The sequence below is a fragment of the Trichomonas vaginalis genome, chromosome IV, assembly GCF_026262505.1.
Source record: "Trichomonas vaginalis G3 chromosome IV, whole genome shotgun sequence".
Lineage (NCBI taxonomy): Eukaryota > Parabasalia > Trichomonadida > Trichomonadidae > Trichomonas > Trichomonas vaginalis.
In genome coordinates, this window is record NC_067206.1 from 5,531,469 (window position 1) to 5,549,261 (window position 17,793).

Sequence of the window (17,793 nt, forward strand, 5' to 3'; positions counted from 1 at the left end):
TATTGGAACCTGAACCAATTTCTTTATCTACAATAAATTGACCTTCCATTTTATACGTAATGAATGTATTGTAAAGGTCCAACATATTTCACCAGGAGGTGAGAGATTGAATGTTACCCATGTGTTATCTTTAGCAGTTCCAGGTTGTGATGGAATCTTTGCGTCAGAATATTTTCTATTAGTGTCACCAATTTGAACTGCATTGTCTATGATATCGAAATATGAGCGAATCTGATGAATATGCTCTGCTGGAGTAAATTCGTTTAACTGTTCGTTCTGCATGTATTTACTTCAGATAAAAATATCTATTTACTTCATTATTCTCACTCTTCTTCTTGGCATTCGTGGTGGAAGTTGTTTCTTGACATTTTCAATGAACTGTACATTCTCGTTTGTCTCAACTTCTTTCACTGGTGGGTCAGGGTTCTTTGACTCGGTTTGTTTTTCAATGAAATTCACGAACTTTGCAATAAGCTCTTGGTTCGTTATTGAAAGTACATCTGGCTTCTTTTCTTCTGGTTCTATTGACTTTTCAGTTTGAATAGAAGGCTTAACATGGGCTTCGTGGGCTTCGCCCTTGCCATACACCTTAATGTTGTCGCTTTCTGCATTCGCTAATGGAACCTTTCTTTTTCTTACGTATATTTTACCATCTTTACTCTGACTTACATAATAGAAAGGATGTTGTATTCCTCTTGCGTCATTTAATATAATAGACTCTCGCTCTGATTTTGACAAGCTCATTTTACATCGGTTAAAGTTTTAATTTTGTTTTTTATCTGCAGTCAAATGACTCAGACAAGCCCTACGGACAAGACCCAAGGAGTCATAGATGTTGAAGCATTGAAGAAAGAAATTCGTGAGCAAATTTTATCCGAACTGAAGGAACAAAAACAAGAACAAAAGCCAGAGAGACCAAAGAGAAAACTTAGTGAAAAACAACTTGCTGCATTAGCTGCTGGAAGACAAAAGAACCCAAGACTACTGGCGAAAAAAGCTAGAGAAGAAGCTGAAGCAAAAGCTAAAGAAGCTGAAGCAAAGAAAGAGTAAATGGGTTATTTTTATCGGAACTAAATGTATAGACAAATACCTTTATCTGTTGCGTTCAGTAGTGAAAACCCTGACGTCAAAATAAAGGGGAACAGAGTAACGTTTAAGTTTCCAACAGACTGGATTGTGAACATAAATGAAGAGAAGTACATTGGCATAACATCTATGTATATAACACGTGCTTTCAGAAAGGTTGACTTTATACTTCAAGTCGAGATAGAAAATGACGAACAGTCTTTAAGCGCCCAAAACATTCACATATACAAATACTTTAAAGACGATACAACATTGTTGCAATGTATGATTTCATTTAATGAAATGTTCGAGAAAAAGTTTAACATTGAAGTACAAACTTTACAGCCTTTACGTGAGTTTCTTGCACAACTGAAAGAAGAAGGTAGTCAGCCACAACTTATAGACTTTCATTATGAATTTAATGAAAATGAAGATGGAACACATGACTGTCAGTTTGTTGTATTCTCACCATTCAATGAAGTCGCTAAAGAGAAAGAAAATCCATTACGTATAAGATTTCAAATCTCTGAACCAAGTGATGATTTCAAAAATGTTTTCAATTATGATGCAATGCTTCCGAGGAAAAATGAATTTTCAAAGATTGTAACACCTGGCATTTGGGATAGAAAGCAAGCTATATTATATTCAAACTTAAGTAAGGGAGTTGAAAATGAGTTTATTGGTCATACAAGAACTTCACCACTTCCTAACCCTAAATACTATAAATTAACTGGCTTCAATCGTGAGTTTTGGATAGACATGTTCTCCACTCATGACCATAACTGCCCAGTGTTCTTACCTCCAGACCATAAGGACTGTCTCTACATTGAAGCACAACTCTTAAACTCTACCATCGCAGTATTGTAAATGACCTCATGGGCTTCGCCCTTGCCGCTAGCGGCTTATTTTTATCACGAATGACCTCATTGCTGACAAAAATAAATGACCTCAGAACTTCAACTTACGAATAAAGCTTGTTTTAGTCGTTATTGAGAAGTTAAACTTTTCAGCAAAGCAAGGACTAGAAGACTTACATAAGTCGAATGCAATCTCTTGACCATCATGAAGTGCTTTATATAACTTCATAACACTGAACTCAGAGTCTTTGTCATATGTTCCTTGCGGAACCATTAAACCTTTATCTTCATCATAAAAACACTGAACAGAGTCAGGAAACATTTCATTAGCGGTTAAAGCAATAACATCTTGCTTCACGCCTTTCATTCTGCAGTGGAATGCAACTTCATTTAAATCATTCGTGAGTAAGTCTATGTAAGTCTTCTTTCCACAAAATATTGACTTGTATGCTAAACTTTGTTTTCCAGGTGTTATTTCTGCGAAGTCAGAATGAAATTGACCAAGGTTCTTTCCTATAAGTTCTCTACCGTATCTCTTCTCAAACTCTTCAGCTAAACGAGGGATATCTTCATTGTAGAGATGCATACTGTCCGTATCGCTATAAAAGATGTCCATTCCTAAGTCCTCAGCAGTACAGAATACTTCACACATTATTCTCTTCGACATAGACAGAATGTTAACACCAAGTGGACAGAAGTTAAAGTGTCTGCAAATGCTTTTCGTTAGCTTGAAAATAGTTTTATCTGAACCATCCAAACCTTCGAACTTCACTATATGGTTGTAGTTTCTGATGGCATATCTTATAGCATCTTTGTCATTTACTATGGTTATTTTTGACTCAATAGGAGATAGAATAGTTTTGCCATAAATACTGTTCAGAATGAGCTTTATATTTTCTTGCAAAGGATTTCCTTCTTTCTTATACTTTAACCTTAACTCAAACAACTTCTTTACTTCATCTCTTATTCTAATATCTCTGTTTCCATCGTAATAGTATCCTTGCAACACTTCACATTTGACACCTTGATATTTTATGAGGTCTTGTAATGTTATATGGTCAACATACATTAAACAGCAAGTGTTTGAACTTCTGGGAACGTTAAGTTCTGGATTTAGTTCAGGGTCACAAACTATTAAAGGAAAGTGTCTATGTATTCCAATCTCTGTTATCTTAATGAGAACAAAGAAGCCAGACATAAACTTTTCACCAATGGGTTCCTTTTGGTCGTCATCGAATAAATGTCTCATGAGATACTCTGTGCTTAACATTTCTTTCTTCATAACCTTTGGAATACCTTCTAAAGTATAAAGTCTTGCTATAGCTGATGGATATAATGAAACAGCGTCGAAGTCAGCAATGAGTTTCTTTTCGCTCTTTTGTTTAATGTTATCTGACAGCATAAATCTTCCACCTTGAATGCATCTCGAAATAAATTCTCTTGGTTTATTTGAGAGGTCATATAAATTTCCATTCGGGAAGTACACTCTGTTCTCAAATAATTTGTTAGCAATTGAACAAATGCTAACGTAGTCATAAACGTTTAAATCAAATTCTTTCAATATGTCATTGCGGAACTTAACAAAACCTTCTCTTAATATTCTTACATCTTGTTTGCAGTAAAACGTGCTATACTTTGCTAAGTCGAAGTGGTTTTCATCTATTCTGCAACCTTTGATGGAATCTATGTTCTTCATAAATGTATCCGCATCCTGGATAAACTTACACGCTTCAGAAATGACACCAGTTCTGTTGTCATTTGCTAACAAAGTACTGCTGTAGTAGTTGTATGGAAATACTTCTTTCGGTCCTGTTTGTAAGTTAAACATAGCAGGAAATAGTTTAAGCTTCTTATTTATAACACTGTAAGAGTCTTTTATAATAATTGCCCTTCCTTTATATAAGCCAGTTATTTGCATTGTTCGTGAACCTTTAATGATGGGAGTTCCTTTCACTTCTGTCATGTGTCTTAAGATGAAGTTTATATCATAGCTGAGGTTATGGAAATATATTAAACTCTTGTCAGGAAGTCGTTCCAAAAATTCTGTTGCACAGTTCTGACCCCAAATGCTTTGACTCACTGAACCATCTTCACTGTCGTAACAGATGTTAAAAGCTTTATGAAAGCCATCCGTACTACACTCAAAGTCAGCAAAGAAAACATGCTCAGGAATGAACTTACATTTAGCTTTATTTACTTCTTTTGACTCGGCTTTCTTCTTCAGTTGTACACAATACTTTGGAGCATATGTCAAATCTTTAAATGGTGCAAGGTTCTGTTTATATAAGTCAGTCGTATATGTGAAAAGTTCTCCATAAGAAATAGGTTCGAAATATTTGCACTCCACAATGTTTTCATAACATCCCATAGCGGTGTAGTTTCTATCCATGCGAACTACATATTTATCTTCTCTCTTTGTATAAATCTTCATCTGTTTCTCAATGTTCATTCCACCACACTCCTTCAAGATTTCTATATAGTTGCGAATGAAATATGTTGTCATTGGAAGTCTTTCATTTAGCATGTAGTGGTCTTCAACAAGAAGTAAGTCAATAGTTCGAACAGTTTTTACATTCTTTTGGTATGTATCTCTTTATTTCATTATGTCTGGAGTCATTGAAGTAACCAATGGTAACATTAAATGCTATACCTGTTGCGTCAGAAATTTCTTGTACTTTACTTTGAGGAAAGTCTCTAACACGAATGACTTCTCTCATGTGGTCAATAGTTTCTTCATTTACTCCAGCCTGAATGCAAGCATAAACGAAACAATTGTCTCTGTCATAAGTGCTGCAGTTCTTTTGTTCAGTTCATTGAAGATTTGGTAGCGTTCAAGATTTATAGGTAACGTGCAAAGATACTTCCAGAACTGACCGCTTCTCTTCTTATAAAACTTCTTTTCACCAAGGATTTCATTCCAGAAGTCATCTATATCTTGTTTATCTCCTGTTTGTTTAAGTCTGTTCAATAATCTTTTCTGTCTTTCTGTCAGTGTGCTTTCATCTCTATATGGTCGCTTCTGTGGCTTTCCTTTCTTAACATCTGACATCGTTAAGCCTTCATATTCAGTTAAATCATACATCTTTATTTCAGTAAGATTCTTTATGTTTGTCAAGAAGAAGTCATAGTGCATTTCAACAATACCTGCAGCATTTGCTTCTATCTCTGATATAAAGTTCTCCTTCAAGAGCTGATGTAGTAATGTTCCAATATTATTGAGGTTTAACGTAGAACATTCATACTTTCCACCAAGTTTATAACATACCATCCATCTTTGTTGGGAGTTTATTTTAATCTTCTCTAAGAGTCTCATGAAAATCTTACCGAAATGTTTGTGTAAGTAGTCTCTGTTTGGTTCATCTAAAGCTTCGATGTTAAAGTCAATGAGTCTATTGCCTGACTTCACATTTCTCTTCCTATTCTCTTCATCTTTCTTTTTAACCATCTCTCACCTTCTTTTGGTTTGTCGTCAATGGAACGAATGACAATTAGCTTTGCGAACTTGTTCTATAGCACTTTAAGCATCTCTCTTCTCTGTTGTTTCAGTGTGTCGTCTCTCTTTTCGTGTTTTCACCAACGTTTGAGTTCGTAAGTTCAAACATCTCTTGACGAAGAACATCATGCGAAAGAGCTTTACGAGTATGACCAACGTTTGCATTTGTTATGTCAAACATTTCTCTTCTTACTTCATGAGGTACTGAACGTCTATGATATAAGTCAATAGCAACGTCATTTAAAGGAAATGCTCTTGCATTTATGAACTCATGAATTCTATCATAAGTTATTTCACCATTGTAGTCATTGAGGATGTCAGCGAGTGATTTTTTGTTTGTCGCGTAATGTTTTGCAACATCTATGTTAGCTTCTGTAAGAAGTTGTTTTATTTCCGAGTGTTCTAACTTAGACAACTTCCGATACATCTTAGTAGGAAATAAAAAAATTTCTTAGAAAAAAATTAGCTTAGATTTTTTAAGGCTAGTTTTAAAATATATTTCGAACTTTTTATTATAATGAAACACATGCAAGATTGCAAGTTCTTTTCATACAATGCTCTCGCTACTGCCATCAAGAATGAGTTCAATGGTGCTGTCAAACGTCAATGTTATCTTTAACAAGAAGTTTGTGAAAGAATCTAAGTTCGGTCAGTATGTCAGACCATTAGCTATTGTCATTGAACCGCAACGTTATACTTCACAAGAGTTAGCAGTAGTTTTGAAACAAAAGAGTTTTCTTCGTGAATGTCAAAGATACTCATTTATACTGTCATAAAGAACTCTAACATTGACTTCTTCAGTATTGCTATGAATTTTCCGAACAGAAAGAATATAAGAAGGGTGAAACAAATGTGAAATATTATCCCTTCATCTCTGAAGACAATAACGAACAAAGATGTTATAACAGAAATTCTTACCAAGGTTGAAGAAGCTTCTATTGACATTGACGAAGGAAGTGAAATGGTTGAAGAAATTGACCCTGACGTCATTTAAGCAAAAATATATTTTTGGTTAGTCTTCATATCGACATTTTACAACACTTAAATGGTAAAAAACAAAATAAACTTGACGAAGTGAAGATTTGCACTTCGTCGATTATGATCGACATGGAGCGTTTTGTTTTTATCATGGTTTTCTCCACTATGGTTCTAACGTGGCACCCGACGAGATTTTTTTTCATTCTTCATATCGACATTTTACAACAATTAAATGGTAAAAACAAAATAAACTTGACGAAGTGAAGATTTGCACTTCGTCGATTATGATCGACATGGAGCGTTTTGTTTTTATCATGGTTTTCTCCACTATGGTTCTAACGTGGCACCCGACGAGATTTTTTTACATTCTTCCTCTTTGAAGTTATCGAAATATTCTGTTATTTTTTCCTTCAGTAATGTTAAGTCTTCTTTGAATGTAAGTATTGTGCAACCTTTGATGTCATAGTGTGTTTGAGGAAGTGTGTCTTGAACTATCTGTTTAACATCTTCATTCGGTGTCATTGAAATCGGTAAGTTTTCACGATAGAACCAATTTCTGTCAGATTTGTAAATCTTAACAAGGTCGTAAAAGCTTTTGTTGTTTCTTCTGACTAAATGCAACGTAACCATGTCACTGTCTTCTTTCTCCAACTCTTCAGTATATATCATATACTTATAACTCTTTTCCTTTCCTTTTGGTACTGAACGTGGTATTCTTTTCTGTATGCTTTTGTCTTTGGATTCAATGACTTCATCTTTTGCTTGAAGTTTCATTTCCATATCTTCACGTTCTGCTTTATATAGTTCATCTAACATCATGAAAATATAACAAGCATAACGAGGTGAAGCCCACATTGATACAGCGTCTTACTAAAAGTCTATGAACATAATAACCTTTCAAACAAGGAGCCAAATTCTTGCGATTTTCGAATGGAATCTCTTCCCTCGGTTTTCCGAGGGAAGCAATCATATGAGGAAATTCTTCTAAAAGTTCTTTTGTCTGTTGGTTTTCAAACCAATGATATGCTTGCTTTGTAGAACGAAGAGCATTCATTATACTTTGCATCTGGTACATATCGTCTTTGACCGAACGAAATGAGTCTCAATTGTTTGTATACTGTATGTATTCATATTCTTCATTAATGGCTTCATGAACGATAGCAGTTGTTGTGTTCTCTGTTGTTGACATATCTGTCTTTATATTCCGGATAAAAAATATTTTTATAAAAAACTAACTTTATTTTCTGACTTTCACAAAAGACCAAAAATAAACGCTTTACATGTATTTTTCAGCAACTTCGTCAAATAATTTTATAGCTTTATCTATCTCATCTACTTCAAACGTTTCTTTACCTTTCATGGGAGCACCATACATTTTCTCAAACTTTTCAAGTAGTTCTGTTTCTGCAGCTCTCATATCATTAACGAACACAACCTTGACTCTATTGACTGTACTGTCATATCTTTGAGTTATATTATATGTTCTTCCTATCTTATATCTCTTTGTATTGAAGTCCTTCGGTTTCTGAACGATGTAAAGTAAGCCTTCACTGCAACGTTCCGTATTGAATGAACCATAAGTTATGAAGTTATATCCAACAACTGGGTCTAACCATAACAAAACTATTGGTATAAGACTTTTGTCAATGAGATATGCTGTAGTTCCATAGAATCTTACCGATATCATAAGCTCAGGATTTCTTGTCAAAATTTTCTGAGTTGAAGCATTTCTAACCCAATGGTTTGTTTTCTTTTCAGATGGAGATATAATGTCTGACAAAGAATATTTGTTGTATTTCTTTGAGTATCTTACGTTTAAATCACCTATTCTAACCACTTTGGTGTCATTGTCTATCTTTCTAACTGTTTCAAACTCAATGTTTGTCATTTCTGTTCTTACATACAAAATAAAAAAATAAAACTAACTTTATTTTTCTAACTAATGAAATTCATTATTTTTGTTGCTGAATTCAATAAAAATATATTTTAGGTGAAGAGGTGAGATTTCACCAGTTTTCTCACCTAATTTTTCACCCCAGTTATTTTATAAGCGTTTTACATGAATTGTACGATGTATATTTGAAATTCTAAACAATTTCGTAGCTTCTATTTCTTCACGAAGAATATCAAAAATTTTAACTATGCCGAAGGTTTCTTTATACTTCTTCTTGACATCAGATAATAGGAAATCGTCAGCTGTTGATAGTTTTTGTTCAGAAATGCTAACATGTCCATTTATATTCTGCTGCGTTTCTCTACTTCTTTCTTTAAGTCAGCATAGTCGTTTCTCATACGTTCTATCTCTTTGACGGAGTAGTTATATTTCCTCATTGCTGCTTTACATTTTGAACATTGCGGATTCATTTTTGCGTTATACATTGAAATTTGACCTGCTAGAACAACTAAGGCGTCAATGGTTTTCTTTAACTCAAAAGTTGTTGGTTTTATTTGTCCATTCCATATTTTACATCTTTTATCTTTATCTCTTATCTGCCATACACATTCAGCAACTAATGAAACAAAGTTGTCGTATGTCTTAAACTCCCCAGATTTATATATGTCAGAGATGTTCTTATATACCATGTCGCAATCTTTGTCCATAACTTTATGGTTGCAATGATATCCTAGAAACTCATAGTTTACTTTACGTATGAACTTCTTTATTTCTACTGAGTCAGTTGGTTTCACTTCTATTTCATCGAATTCATGAATAGTTAGTTTTTGCTGCTGAATTTCAGGCAATTTGGGTAAATGGTCAATAATGTCCTGCATGTCATAAAGATACTGTTCATTTGTTTCATCTTTCGCACTACAGTCTAAATTACTTGTTAAAAGTTCTTGCTTAATTCTTTGTATTTCTGTCTCAAAAGTATATGAAGAAGGAATAAAGCTTTTCATCTCTACCAACATTGACGTAGGATTCATGACTAGCGAGTTTGGTGCTGTAGTTGTTTGAATTGTTGTTGTGCCGATTGTTGAAATCATATCTTTTATACAAAATAAAAAAATAAATAAAAATAAAACTAACTTTATTTTTCTATCTTAAGGAAATTCATGAAAATTCACGAGAAAGCAAAAGCAATCTGAGCCGCTAAGCGGTGAGGGTGAAAAAACAGGTGAGAAAACAGGTGAAATCTCACCTTTTCACCTAAAATATATTTTTGTCTGATTTACATCCAACGAAAAAGTTTAGAAGAATTTTCTTATTCTTTCTGGCATGTTTTTATCTTTCCAGTACTCCCGCTCTAATGGACCCAGATGAGTTGGTTTAGATTCTCTCAAGTTCTTAGATGGTATAACATCTTCAACGCCTCCTTCATATCTTACTTTATAAGTGTCATCGTTTATGTTATAGCCAAGTATTTCAATAACCACTCCTCGCTTTGCTTCGTCAATGGTTTCAGCAAGTTTGCCATTACTACTTTCGACTAATTTATGACGAGGGTAAAATGCAATGGAGTCGTCAGCAGCTTTTATAAGATATCCATTACCTTGCGTAGAGTCTACGATATAATAATTTCGACTTAACCTTAAACGTTTCTTTGTCAACGGTTTGTCGTCAAGAACTACACGAACTTTTGTACCAGGAATGAGGGTAAATTGTGTTGAATTTCTGATATTTTGTGTTTGGCTTCGTTTCTTTTGTATATACTTTTCTTCTTGTTGTTGTGTCATTGAATTTGGTGTATGTCCTGTTGTAGAATGTGTTGAGGAATTATATACTTCGAGAAAATGTTTCATTGTTTCTTCGGTAAAGTCTCGCTCTTGTTTAAATCTCTGAGCGTCCTTATGAAGCGGTTTATGATGCCGAGTATGTTATGGTTATGGTCTTCAGTAGTGTAGTGAGTTATGTTATGCTTAATGAGAAAATCTGTGATTTCATTGCTGAGGTATGCTGAATCCTGGTCTGATGTTAAAGTACTTGGGCTATGTTCTGCTACAAACTTTTGTAAAACTCTTAACACTTCACGAGTTCCTTTATTCCTCATTGGATATGCATATGCTTTCGAGTGTTAACATTAATGAAGATGAGGAATGGTTTATGTCCTCCTTTTCTGCTTTGAATGAGAGTGTCAAATTGGTATGCGTCAGGAGTGTTGGAGTAAATTGGTAAAAAGTAGTCGTAAGGGTTTATTTTTGTTTGATGTACAACATTTTTGTCAAAGAACTTTTTCACTTCAGCTCTGTTAGTAAATCCCCAACTTTTTGCTGCTTCATTGAACTTCTTAAATGACCTCCATGGATGTTGTTCGAATACTTCTTTCAAGCTCATTTATGTAAAGTTAAAGATTTTATTTAGGCTCAAGCGCGTTCATTGAACGCGGTACCATGCGAATACAGTCACAAATGGTGGCATATAATCTGCACCCGAGCCTGTTGGATTTGTTGTGAAAGTGTGTGAATGATTACCTGTGGTTCCACAGAAAATACCTGTGCTTGAATCTACTGGGTCAGTTGAAATATCATATCTATTCATTCCCTGTCTATCCGAACCTGCTGCAAGATTTATATAACCTCTTTTTGTTATTGAATGTGAATGATTACCTGTTGTGTTTGTCGTTCCTGTATGAGTGTGCGGTGGAAGGTTTGCTTCTTTAATTTTCTTCGAACCTCCTGTTTGCTTTGAATATCTAGCACAGTATAAGAATTTATCTACAATCTGCTTCCACGTACCAAAACCTAAAACTGTTGATGGATTTGTTGAGTTCATTGACGTATAAATAGAGCCTATAGGATATAATGTTTGAAGTATTTCTGTCTTTAATGTTTGAAGCTCTGTTTTGTCTGCTTTCTTATCTAACATTGTTGGTAGTTCATATGCTTCAAAGTTTCTGGCATGATCTTCGATATTCCTGCAACTGTTATCTAAATTGTTAAGAGTATCTTTTACGCTTGTACTTGGATTTTCTAATGGTGCACTTGAACCAAGGGTATAGTTCAATATTATGTCGTCTGCTCTAACAGTAGTGAAGGATTTATATGTATGGTTCTTGTCAGCTTTATTATCATATAAATCTTGAGCAGTGAATTTAACATTATTTTCATCATCCATGACATAAACATTTTTACAGCTAATTTCTTTCTTTGTTGTTATGTTTTCATTCGATGTTAAACCTTGTGGAAAGTTAGGAGGTTTATAATAAAGCATGCGGCGGGCTCCGCCCTCCCCACCAGTTCCCAACCGTTCCTTCAATACTTTCTATAGCAACAGTTGAGAAGGAGTTATGTGTATTTCTTTATCTGCTTTTTTATCTAACATTGCTGGTAGTTCATGTGTTTCAAAGTTTCTGACATGACCTTCAATGTTCATACATTTACTATTTAAGGAGTTTAGTGTATCTTTTACGCTTGTACTTGGATTCTCTAATAGTGCACTTGAACCAAGGGTATAGTTCAATATTATGTCGTCTGCTCTAACAGTAGTGAAGGATTTATATGTATGGTTCTTGTCGGCTTTACTGTCTAATGTAGCTTGAAGTTCATTTATATCGGAGATGTTGTGTTTATGAGATTTCAAAACTTTGTTCATTGCTTCGAGTTCAACTTTGTCAGCTTTACTTTTAATAGCATCTTCAAACGTTATTTTTGACTTAACTCTCAAAGTAAATCTTGGTTCAACTAATACACCTTTAACAGAGAAAGTAGAGGCATAAATTTCATCGTTATAACTAAATGCTTCTGGTGCTTTACCCGTGTCATACTGTACAGTACAGCTTATGTCATAACCTTTAGCACGAATGTATTTATATCTTCTTTCATTAACATCTTCCGTCTTCACTTCATCACTTCGTGTTAAATATCCATGGTAGTCCGTTATAATCTGTTCGTCTGAAGTTATATAATGAACGTGGTTCTTGACTTTATCACTCAGAGCTAAAAGCTCATTTTTGTCTGCTTTTTCGGCTAATTTCTCATTAACATCATTCACTTCTAATTCAACTCTTCCGCCAGAACTCTTATTATCATTAATCTTTTTCATTAATTCGGTAATTACGTCATAAAGACTATATTCTGTTTTCGGTTTTGTAAATAATGAGTCAAAATTTCTTTTCATCATTACATCGCTGACATTAATGATATCACCAATTCCTTTTTCATTTATTCTCTTCATTAATTCTGCAATAATGACGAATATATAATCTGTTAATTTATTCTCTTCATCGAGGGTTATAGAATGTTTTGAAATTGAATCATTAACTCCTCTAAATAAATCAATAACTTCAGGATACACGTTTTTAATGTCTCGAATAACCCGACCAGTATCCTGTTGTTCATGTTCTTCGTTCCCGTCGTTACGTGGTTTTATATCTCTAACCATCATCAACGCAGCCATAACCGGAGGGTTTGTTGCTACCTGTTCGAAAATCTGACCGTTATGTATGGTATATCTAAATAATTTCTTTGTGTTTGTTAAAACATTTGAAACAAGTCTTTTAAAACCATCTACAAAATTTCCTGTTTCACCTAATGTTCTTGCAGCATTTACAAGCTCACCCATTCCCGCTTTTGACCCCAAAAACGTCCATATTGCATTTATTTCACTCTGTATAGTTGTCCATTCAGCGAAACTAACACCCGCATTCGCTAAGCTGAAAATGAAATTCAGTGGATCGAACTTAATTCCACCTTCTTTTTCAATTTCAACGAACTCACTAACATGAGATTTTAAGTATTCTTTCGTTAAAATTGTTTTCCCCGATGTTATGTCATTAACGAAACTATCACCGTCAAAAGTTAACGAATTCAATTTCGTCGTTGATGCTTTTATTTCATACACCGCTTTATGATAGTTTTTGGCTCACCTTCTTTAGAAGCATATGAAACATTAATGAATGAATTATATGTATTCGTGAATGAATTAAAATCAATGATTTTCATTAATGACGCCTTTAATGATTCATTTACTGTCGAATCCCTTAAAGTAATTAATGAACTGTCATTTATGAAAGGTACACTGCAAACCGTCGAGTTTGGATCAAATGCTGTAGTTGGTGCAGGAATATTAATGATATAAGTCATTAAATCATTAAGTGACGTAAATAATGTTGTTGTTTTTGATTTAATTTCTTTAGCATCTGTTATATACGGTAATTTTATTTCTGTAGTTTCTGAATTAAAGATATTCGCTAAAATGTTTTGTAAACTGTTTTGAACAGCTGTAAACCGTTGAATTCGGAACCTTACGATTTCACCATCCTTAATAAAGGCATTGCACATGGCGTAGTGCTTGGGTCAAATCTTTCGGGATTATAATTCAACATATATTCTAACGCTTCATGAACAGACTTATATACTGTTGTGTCGTTCTTCATGACAACTTCACCATTTACAATGAATGGCATAGTGCATGGAGTTAAAATGGGTCAAACTTTTCATAGTCCTTCCATGTTATGTATTTCTCAGTATTTCCATCAGATAACAATATATTTGTCAGTAAGTGTGAGAGAGTATTGACCAAAATATAAACGTTTAGCTCTGTCAGCTTCATACGCATATGCAGCTATACTCATATTTTAATGAGAATAAAATGTTGTTCTATTTGCAAAGTACAGACCCAAACGAATACGGGACAGTAAACTACAAACAAACTTAGGTCTACAGAATGAGCACTTGCATTCAGAATGGTTGACTTTAATACTATTGCTTCATTCGTTATAACTGACGAAACAGATTTCATGGAGCTTGAAATAGATGGAAAGAAGCACGAAATAAGATTTCACAATAATGTAGAATATAAGATGGAAACATTAGCTGGAGTGTTAAATGCTCTCATAAATACTACAATAAACAAGGATAACGAGAAAACTTAATGAATGTTAAACTTATTGCAGGAGTTTTGAAGTTCAGTTATGCGAAGGAGTTTAAGATACACGAATGAGTCATAGAGTCAACTTCTGGGAGCATACCATATGACATTTCCTTTGAAAAGTGTTGACAAAACGATTGAGATGAAATCTGTTCCATACGTATGTTATGGCAATTGTTTGTACATTGAGTCAAAAATAGCTAATGTCACAGGTATTTCAGGAGTTAATAGTAAAGGTTCAGTAGAATATAAATCCTTCTGTTATGAAGTAAATTCAATGTTCATTCCAAACGTTCCTGTCATAGCAACTCATTTAGGTAAATGGGTTCGCATTAGTCCTCATAATTTGAAAGACATGCAATTCAGACTTGTTGACTTTCAAGGAGAGCCTGTAGAACTGAAGGCACCAGTGCGAATGACTGTTGAAGTTGACTTTTTAGAAAATATTAAATGCAACAGCTTACAAGAGAACTCAGAGCTAAAAATATAAAGTATGAATGTTATGTATTAGGTCATGAACTTTGGTTGTTGCTGTTTGATGAAACAAATGAGTTAGTTATGTCAGTCAAGAGAACAGAAAAATATTGTGTTAGTGAAAACTGCACCAAGTCAATAAGATTAGGTTTGCATTATGAAGATGAGTTCGATACTGTTGAAGAAGTTTTGGATAGATATTACAAATTGCTTTAATTTACTAAAACATATTTCAAACAAAGTTTATATTCTGTTGAAAGTTTTGTATACTCGTTCGAATATTTATACTTAAACTCAACTCCTGTAGTTCCTGGTGTTTCAATGATGCGGATGTTACCTATTTTCATGAATAGTGGAGTTTGACCACAGCATTCGATTTCAGGGTCGAGATAGTCAATGACACATTGTTTCCTGTTATTCGTGATATAACATTTTCAAGGTCCTCCTTTGTTAGAATTATTTGGTTCTTACTTATAAGATTTACCAAAAGCTTCTTATCGTCTTTGAGTAAAATTGTTTGGTATAACTGAAGAAGGTAATGGTCTACGTTATCTGAAGGATTTGTTTGAACATTTGTGTAAGGGTTGTCGTTGGCTTCTCTTGAAAGAATTTGGTCCAGTGGTGGATACTCTAACTTAACATCTGATGTAGCGTTAGCGTTTGAAGCTGAGTTTAAATTCACGGATTTCAGCTCTGGTTCTTTTTCTTTCAAACACTCTGAACTATAGTTCTTTATGACAATATTGTTTGTCGTTCGTGAGTCAACATTTGATGTTGGTTCAATTGGAACATTAACGGCACCAGCTAAGATGGATTTGCTTCTCATTTCATATAGAATAAAAACCTTTTATATGTATGAAATGAACAATATACTCGACAAGGGTTTGAATGTAAAGCTAACGAATGAAAATATTGTTGAATTCACTGAGACAGGTGCTGTGTATAAAGATGTAGAACTACTGAACAAAAGAGCTAAGGGAAGAAGCAGGAACATGAACAAAGGGTGGAAGCCTATAAAAATTTATGTCAATGATGGCTCAGGAGGTTCAAACATAAAGTATGCAGAAAGTTATAGAGTTTATGCTCTCAAAGGTGAAAAGCCTTCATTTAAGAACAGCTATTCTAACGCATATCCTCAAAAGCTAACGGATGGGGAAGTGGATGATATGAATGACAGCAAAAATATTAACAGAAATGGCGACAGAGATGCATGGAATTTGTTTACCATCAGTCAATTGAAGGTTAAACTTTAAAACAATGTTGGTCGTTCCCATGGAATATTTTTGACTTTAATGGTATTAGTCATGATATGAATCTCAAGGTATGAACGAGGAGAGATGAGAGACTTATATGCTTCCCAAATTTCTTCAAAAGGTAATGTTATACCTGACTGTTTCCAAATGAGTTCAATATCATAACGTGAGAAACCTTGAAAGATAACGAAGTCAGTTATGAGACGTTTTATGTTTAAAGCTAAAAACCTCCATGTTTGCATAAGTATTGCTACAGTTAAGTGGTAATGTCTGACTTTAGTATGATGTTAGCTAATGGTGAGTCAGGCTTTGAACTAAACCTTTTCCGGCGAAGTCGTCGCAAACGAGCAGAGTGTTTGAAGGATATTTTTTGAAGGGGTATTTTGAAAGTTTTGATAGAATGTAGTTTGTCAGTCGTTTCATATCGTAAACTCCTGAGTACTGACGTAAGTGGTGTTTGTCAATAATTCTTTCCATCTCCTCAGAAGTCTTTTGCATTCCTGACTGTATGAACTCTACGATGGCATAATATTTCCTCTTACGTCGAATGTAACGTTGAAGAAATTCAATGAGTTCACTGTCTGGAACTTTAACGACAGAGGCTTGAACTTTTGACATAAATGTTTTCGCTGTTGAGTCCATAGAGTCTGAAGTTGCTGATATAATGATTTGGTCATAGTAAGAGTCGTTTCCTAAACGCTCTGTTATGAGTATATGACGAATGAGGTTAAATGTCTTACCTGAACCCATCTTTCCACAATAGAAATAAACACCATTTGAACAGAACTCATAGTCCTTACTGAAAGGAAGAATGAGAGAAGAGTTAAGTTTGTCTGTAGTTTCATTCATGTCTTCATCTACGTCATGTATTAAATGCTTCATTTTATCTCCATTAAAAATGCAAGTCAGAAATATTCAGAACATAGCACCGAGTCTAACTGACAAGAGTATAAAGATATACTATGAACATGTTATGATGAAACCAACCAAAATTCAAGAAAGTCAGTATACTTATGAATATCCAAGACACTGGGTAGAGTATGTAGGAGGTGAGAAAGCTATTGAAATCAGACAGTTCGAAGTATTCCAGCAGGAAGAACAATATTATTGAAGAACTTTAATGTTTTGAGTATAATGATGAAACAAAGAAGCAAGATAGTTTTCCTGTTGCTGTGTATGTGAACCTAGACACAGGAGATGACATGAAAGTTTTTAATACAAAGCTTCAAACGGTAGTGAGAGAACAACTGACTGCGGAAGGGCATCCATTACCTTCAGAAGTTACCATAGCATATAATTTTGAAACAAACTCAATAGATTTTAAAGTCGTCTCTGCAAAGAAGTCAGGTTTTACATTTAATGAAGCAGATGTATATTCGAATGAAAACTTCAAAGCTATTGCATGGTTAGATAATGACGATTGCTTTAAGAAAATATTTAAATTCAGTGACTCAACGATGTCAATAGATGACCTTCGTGGAATGTTACCATCGACGTTTACAGTAGAAGGTTCAGCAGGATTGCTTACAAGATTGTCAATTGGTGGTATTTGGTCTCGTGAGAACATTGTTATAAAATCCAGTATAAGTGAATTTGCTGAAGAATCTATATTATGTCTTTCAAACTATATGTATTCGCCACCGAAGCATTATAGTATAACAAACTTTGTCAGTAAGTTTAACATAAGACTTGTCGAACCTTCTTCAATGAAAGATGTTGTGCTACCTAAAGACGGAAAGGATGGACTCATTATTGAGATGATTTTAATAGCATATTAAATGAGCTTGTTCTTGAAGGTCATTCATGATGAAATAACTGTTGTAGAAGATGTTAGCAATTGTTCAGACATTTTGAAGCGTATAGATG

General features: G+C 34.2%; 10 protein-coding genes and 4 pseudogenes across 14 annotated transcripts, besides 1 other annotated feature; 5 read left to right on the forward strand and 9 right to left on the reverse strand.

The window, feature by feature from the left end:
* Nucleotides 1-17,793: part of a mobile genetic element that runs on past both edges of the window.
* TVAGG3_0035600 (uncharacterized protein) lies at nucleotides 310-744 on the reverse strand (the record flags this gene model as incomplete). Its single annotated transcript, XM_051220575.1, has 1 exon — nucleotides 310-744. The coding sequence occupies one exon, from the start codon at nucleotides 742-744 to the stop codon at nucleotides 310-312; it is 435 nt and encodes a 144-aa protein (XP_051105561.1).
* On the forward strand, nucleotides 901-1,050 carry TVAGG3_0035610 (uncharacterized protein; the record flags this gene model as incomplete). Its single annotated transcript, XM_051220576.1, has 1 exon — nucleotides 901-1,050. A coding segment is annotated over one exon (150 nt), but the record flags the coding sequence as incomplete, so codon positions are not given.
* On the forward strand, nucleotides 1,369-1,932 carry TVAGG3_0035620 (uncharacterized protein; the record flags this gene model as incomplete). The annotated part of the gene is made up of 1 exon (XM_051220577.1): nucleotides 1,369-1,932. The coding sequence occupies one exon, from the start codon at nucleotides 1,369-1,371 to the stop codon at nucleotides 1,930-1,932; it is 564 nt and encodes a 187-aa protein (XP_051105563.1).
* TVAGG3_0035630 (organellar and viral DNA polymerase type B) lies at nucleotides 2,014-2,508 on the reverse strand (the record flags this gene model as incomplete). Its single annotated transcript, XM_051220578.1, has 1 exon — nucleotides 2,014-2,508. One exon carries the CDS (start codon nucleotides 2,506-2,508, stop codon nucleotides 2,014-2,016), a length of 495 nt encoding a protein of 164 aa, XP_051105564.1.
* On the reverse strand, nucleotides 2,796-3,840 carry TVAGG3_0035640 (organellar and viral DNA polymerase type B; the record flags this gene model as incomplete). Its single annotated transcript, XM_051220579.1, has 1 exon — nucleotides 2,796-3,840. A coding segment is annotated over one exon (1,045 nt), but the record flags the coding sequence as incomplete, so codon positions are not given.
* On the reverse strand, nucleotides 4,549-5,596 carry TVAGG3_0035650 (annotated as a pseudogene). The gene has a single exon. A coding segment is annotated over exon 1 (1,048 nt).
* On the reverse strand, nucleotides 6,721-7,209 carry TVAGG3_0035660 (uncharacterized protein; the record flags this gene model as incomplete). Its single annotated transcript, XM_051220580.1, has 1 exon — nucleotides 6,721-7,209. The coding sequence occupies one exon, from the start codon at nucleotides 7,207-7,209 to the stop codon at nucleotides 6,721-6,723; it is 489 nt and encodes a 162-aa protein (XP_051105566.1).
* Nucleotides 7,737-8,281, reverse strand: TVAGG3_0035670 (organellar and viral DNA polymerase type B; the record flags this gene model as incomplete). Its single annotated transcript, XM_001292720.2, has 1 exon — nucleotides 7,737-8,281. A coding segment is annotated over one exon (545 nt), but the record flags the coding sequence as incomplete, so codon positions are not given.
* On the reverse strand, nucleotides 9,583-10,068 carry TVAGG3_0035680 (integrase core domain containing protein family; the record flags this gene model as incomplete). The annotated part of the gene is made up of 1 exon (XM_051220581.1): nucleotides 9,583-10,068. The coding sequence occupies one exon, from the start codon at nucleotides 10,066-10,068 to the stop codon at nucleotides 9,583-9,585; it is 486 nt and encodes a 161-aa protein (XP_051105567.1).
* Nucleotides 11,898-12,892, reverse strand: TVAGG3_0035690 (keratin-associated protein family; the record flags this gene model as incomplete). The annotated part of the gene is made up of 1 exon (XM_051220582.1): nucleotides 11,898-12,892. A coding segment is annotated over one exon (995 nt), but the record flags the coding sequence as incomplete, so codon positions are not given.
* On the forward strand, nucleotides 14,269-14,690 carry TVAGG3_0035700 (annotated as a pseudogene). The gene has a single exon. A coding segment is annotated over exon 1 (422 nt).
* TVAGG3_0035710 lies at nucleotides 15,671-15,924 on the forward strand (annotated as a pseudogene). The gene has a single exon. A coding segment is annotated over exon 1 (254 nt).
* On the reverse strand, nucleotides 15,924-16,776 carry TVAGG3_0035720 (annotated as a pseudogene). The gene has a single exon. A coding segment is annotated over exon 1 (853 nt).
* TVAGG3_0035730 (uncharacterized protein) lies at nucleotides 17,385-17,705 on the forward strand (the record flags this gene model as incomplete). Its single annotated transcript, XM_001325553.2, has 1 exon — nucleotides 17,385-17,705. The coding sequence occupies one exon, from the start codon at nucleotides 17,385-17,387 to the stop codon at nucleotides 17,703-17,705; it is 321 nt and encodes a 106-aa protein (XP_001325588.2).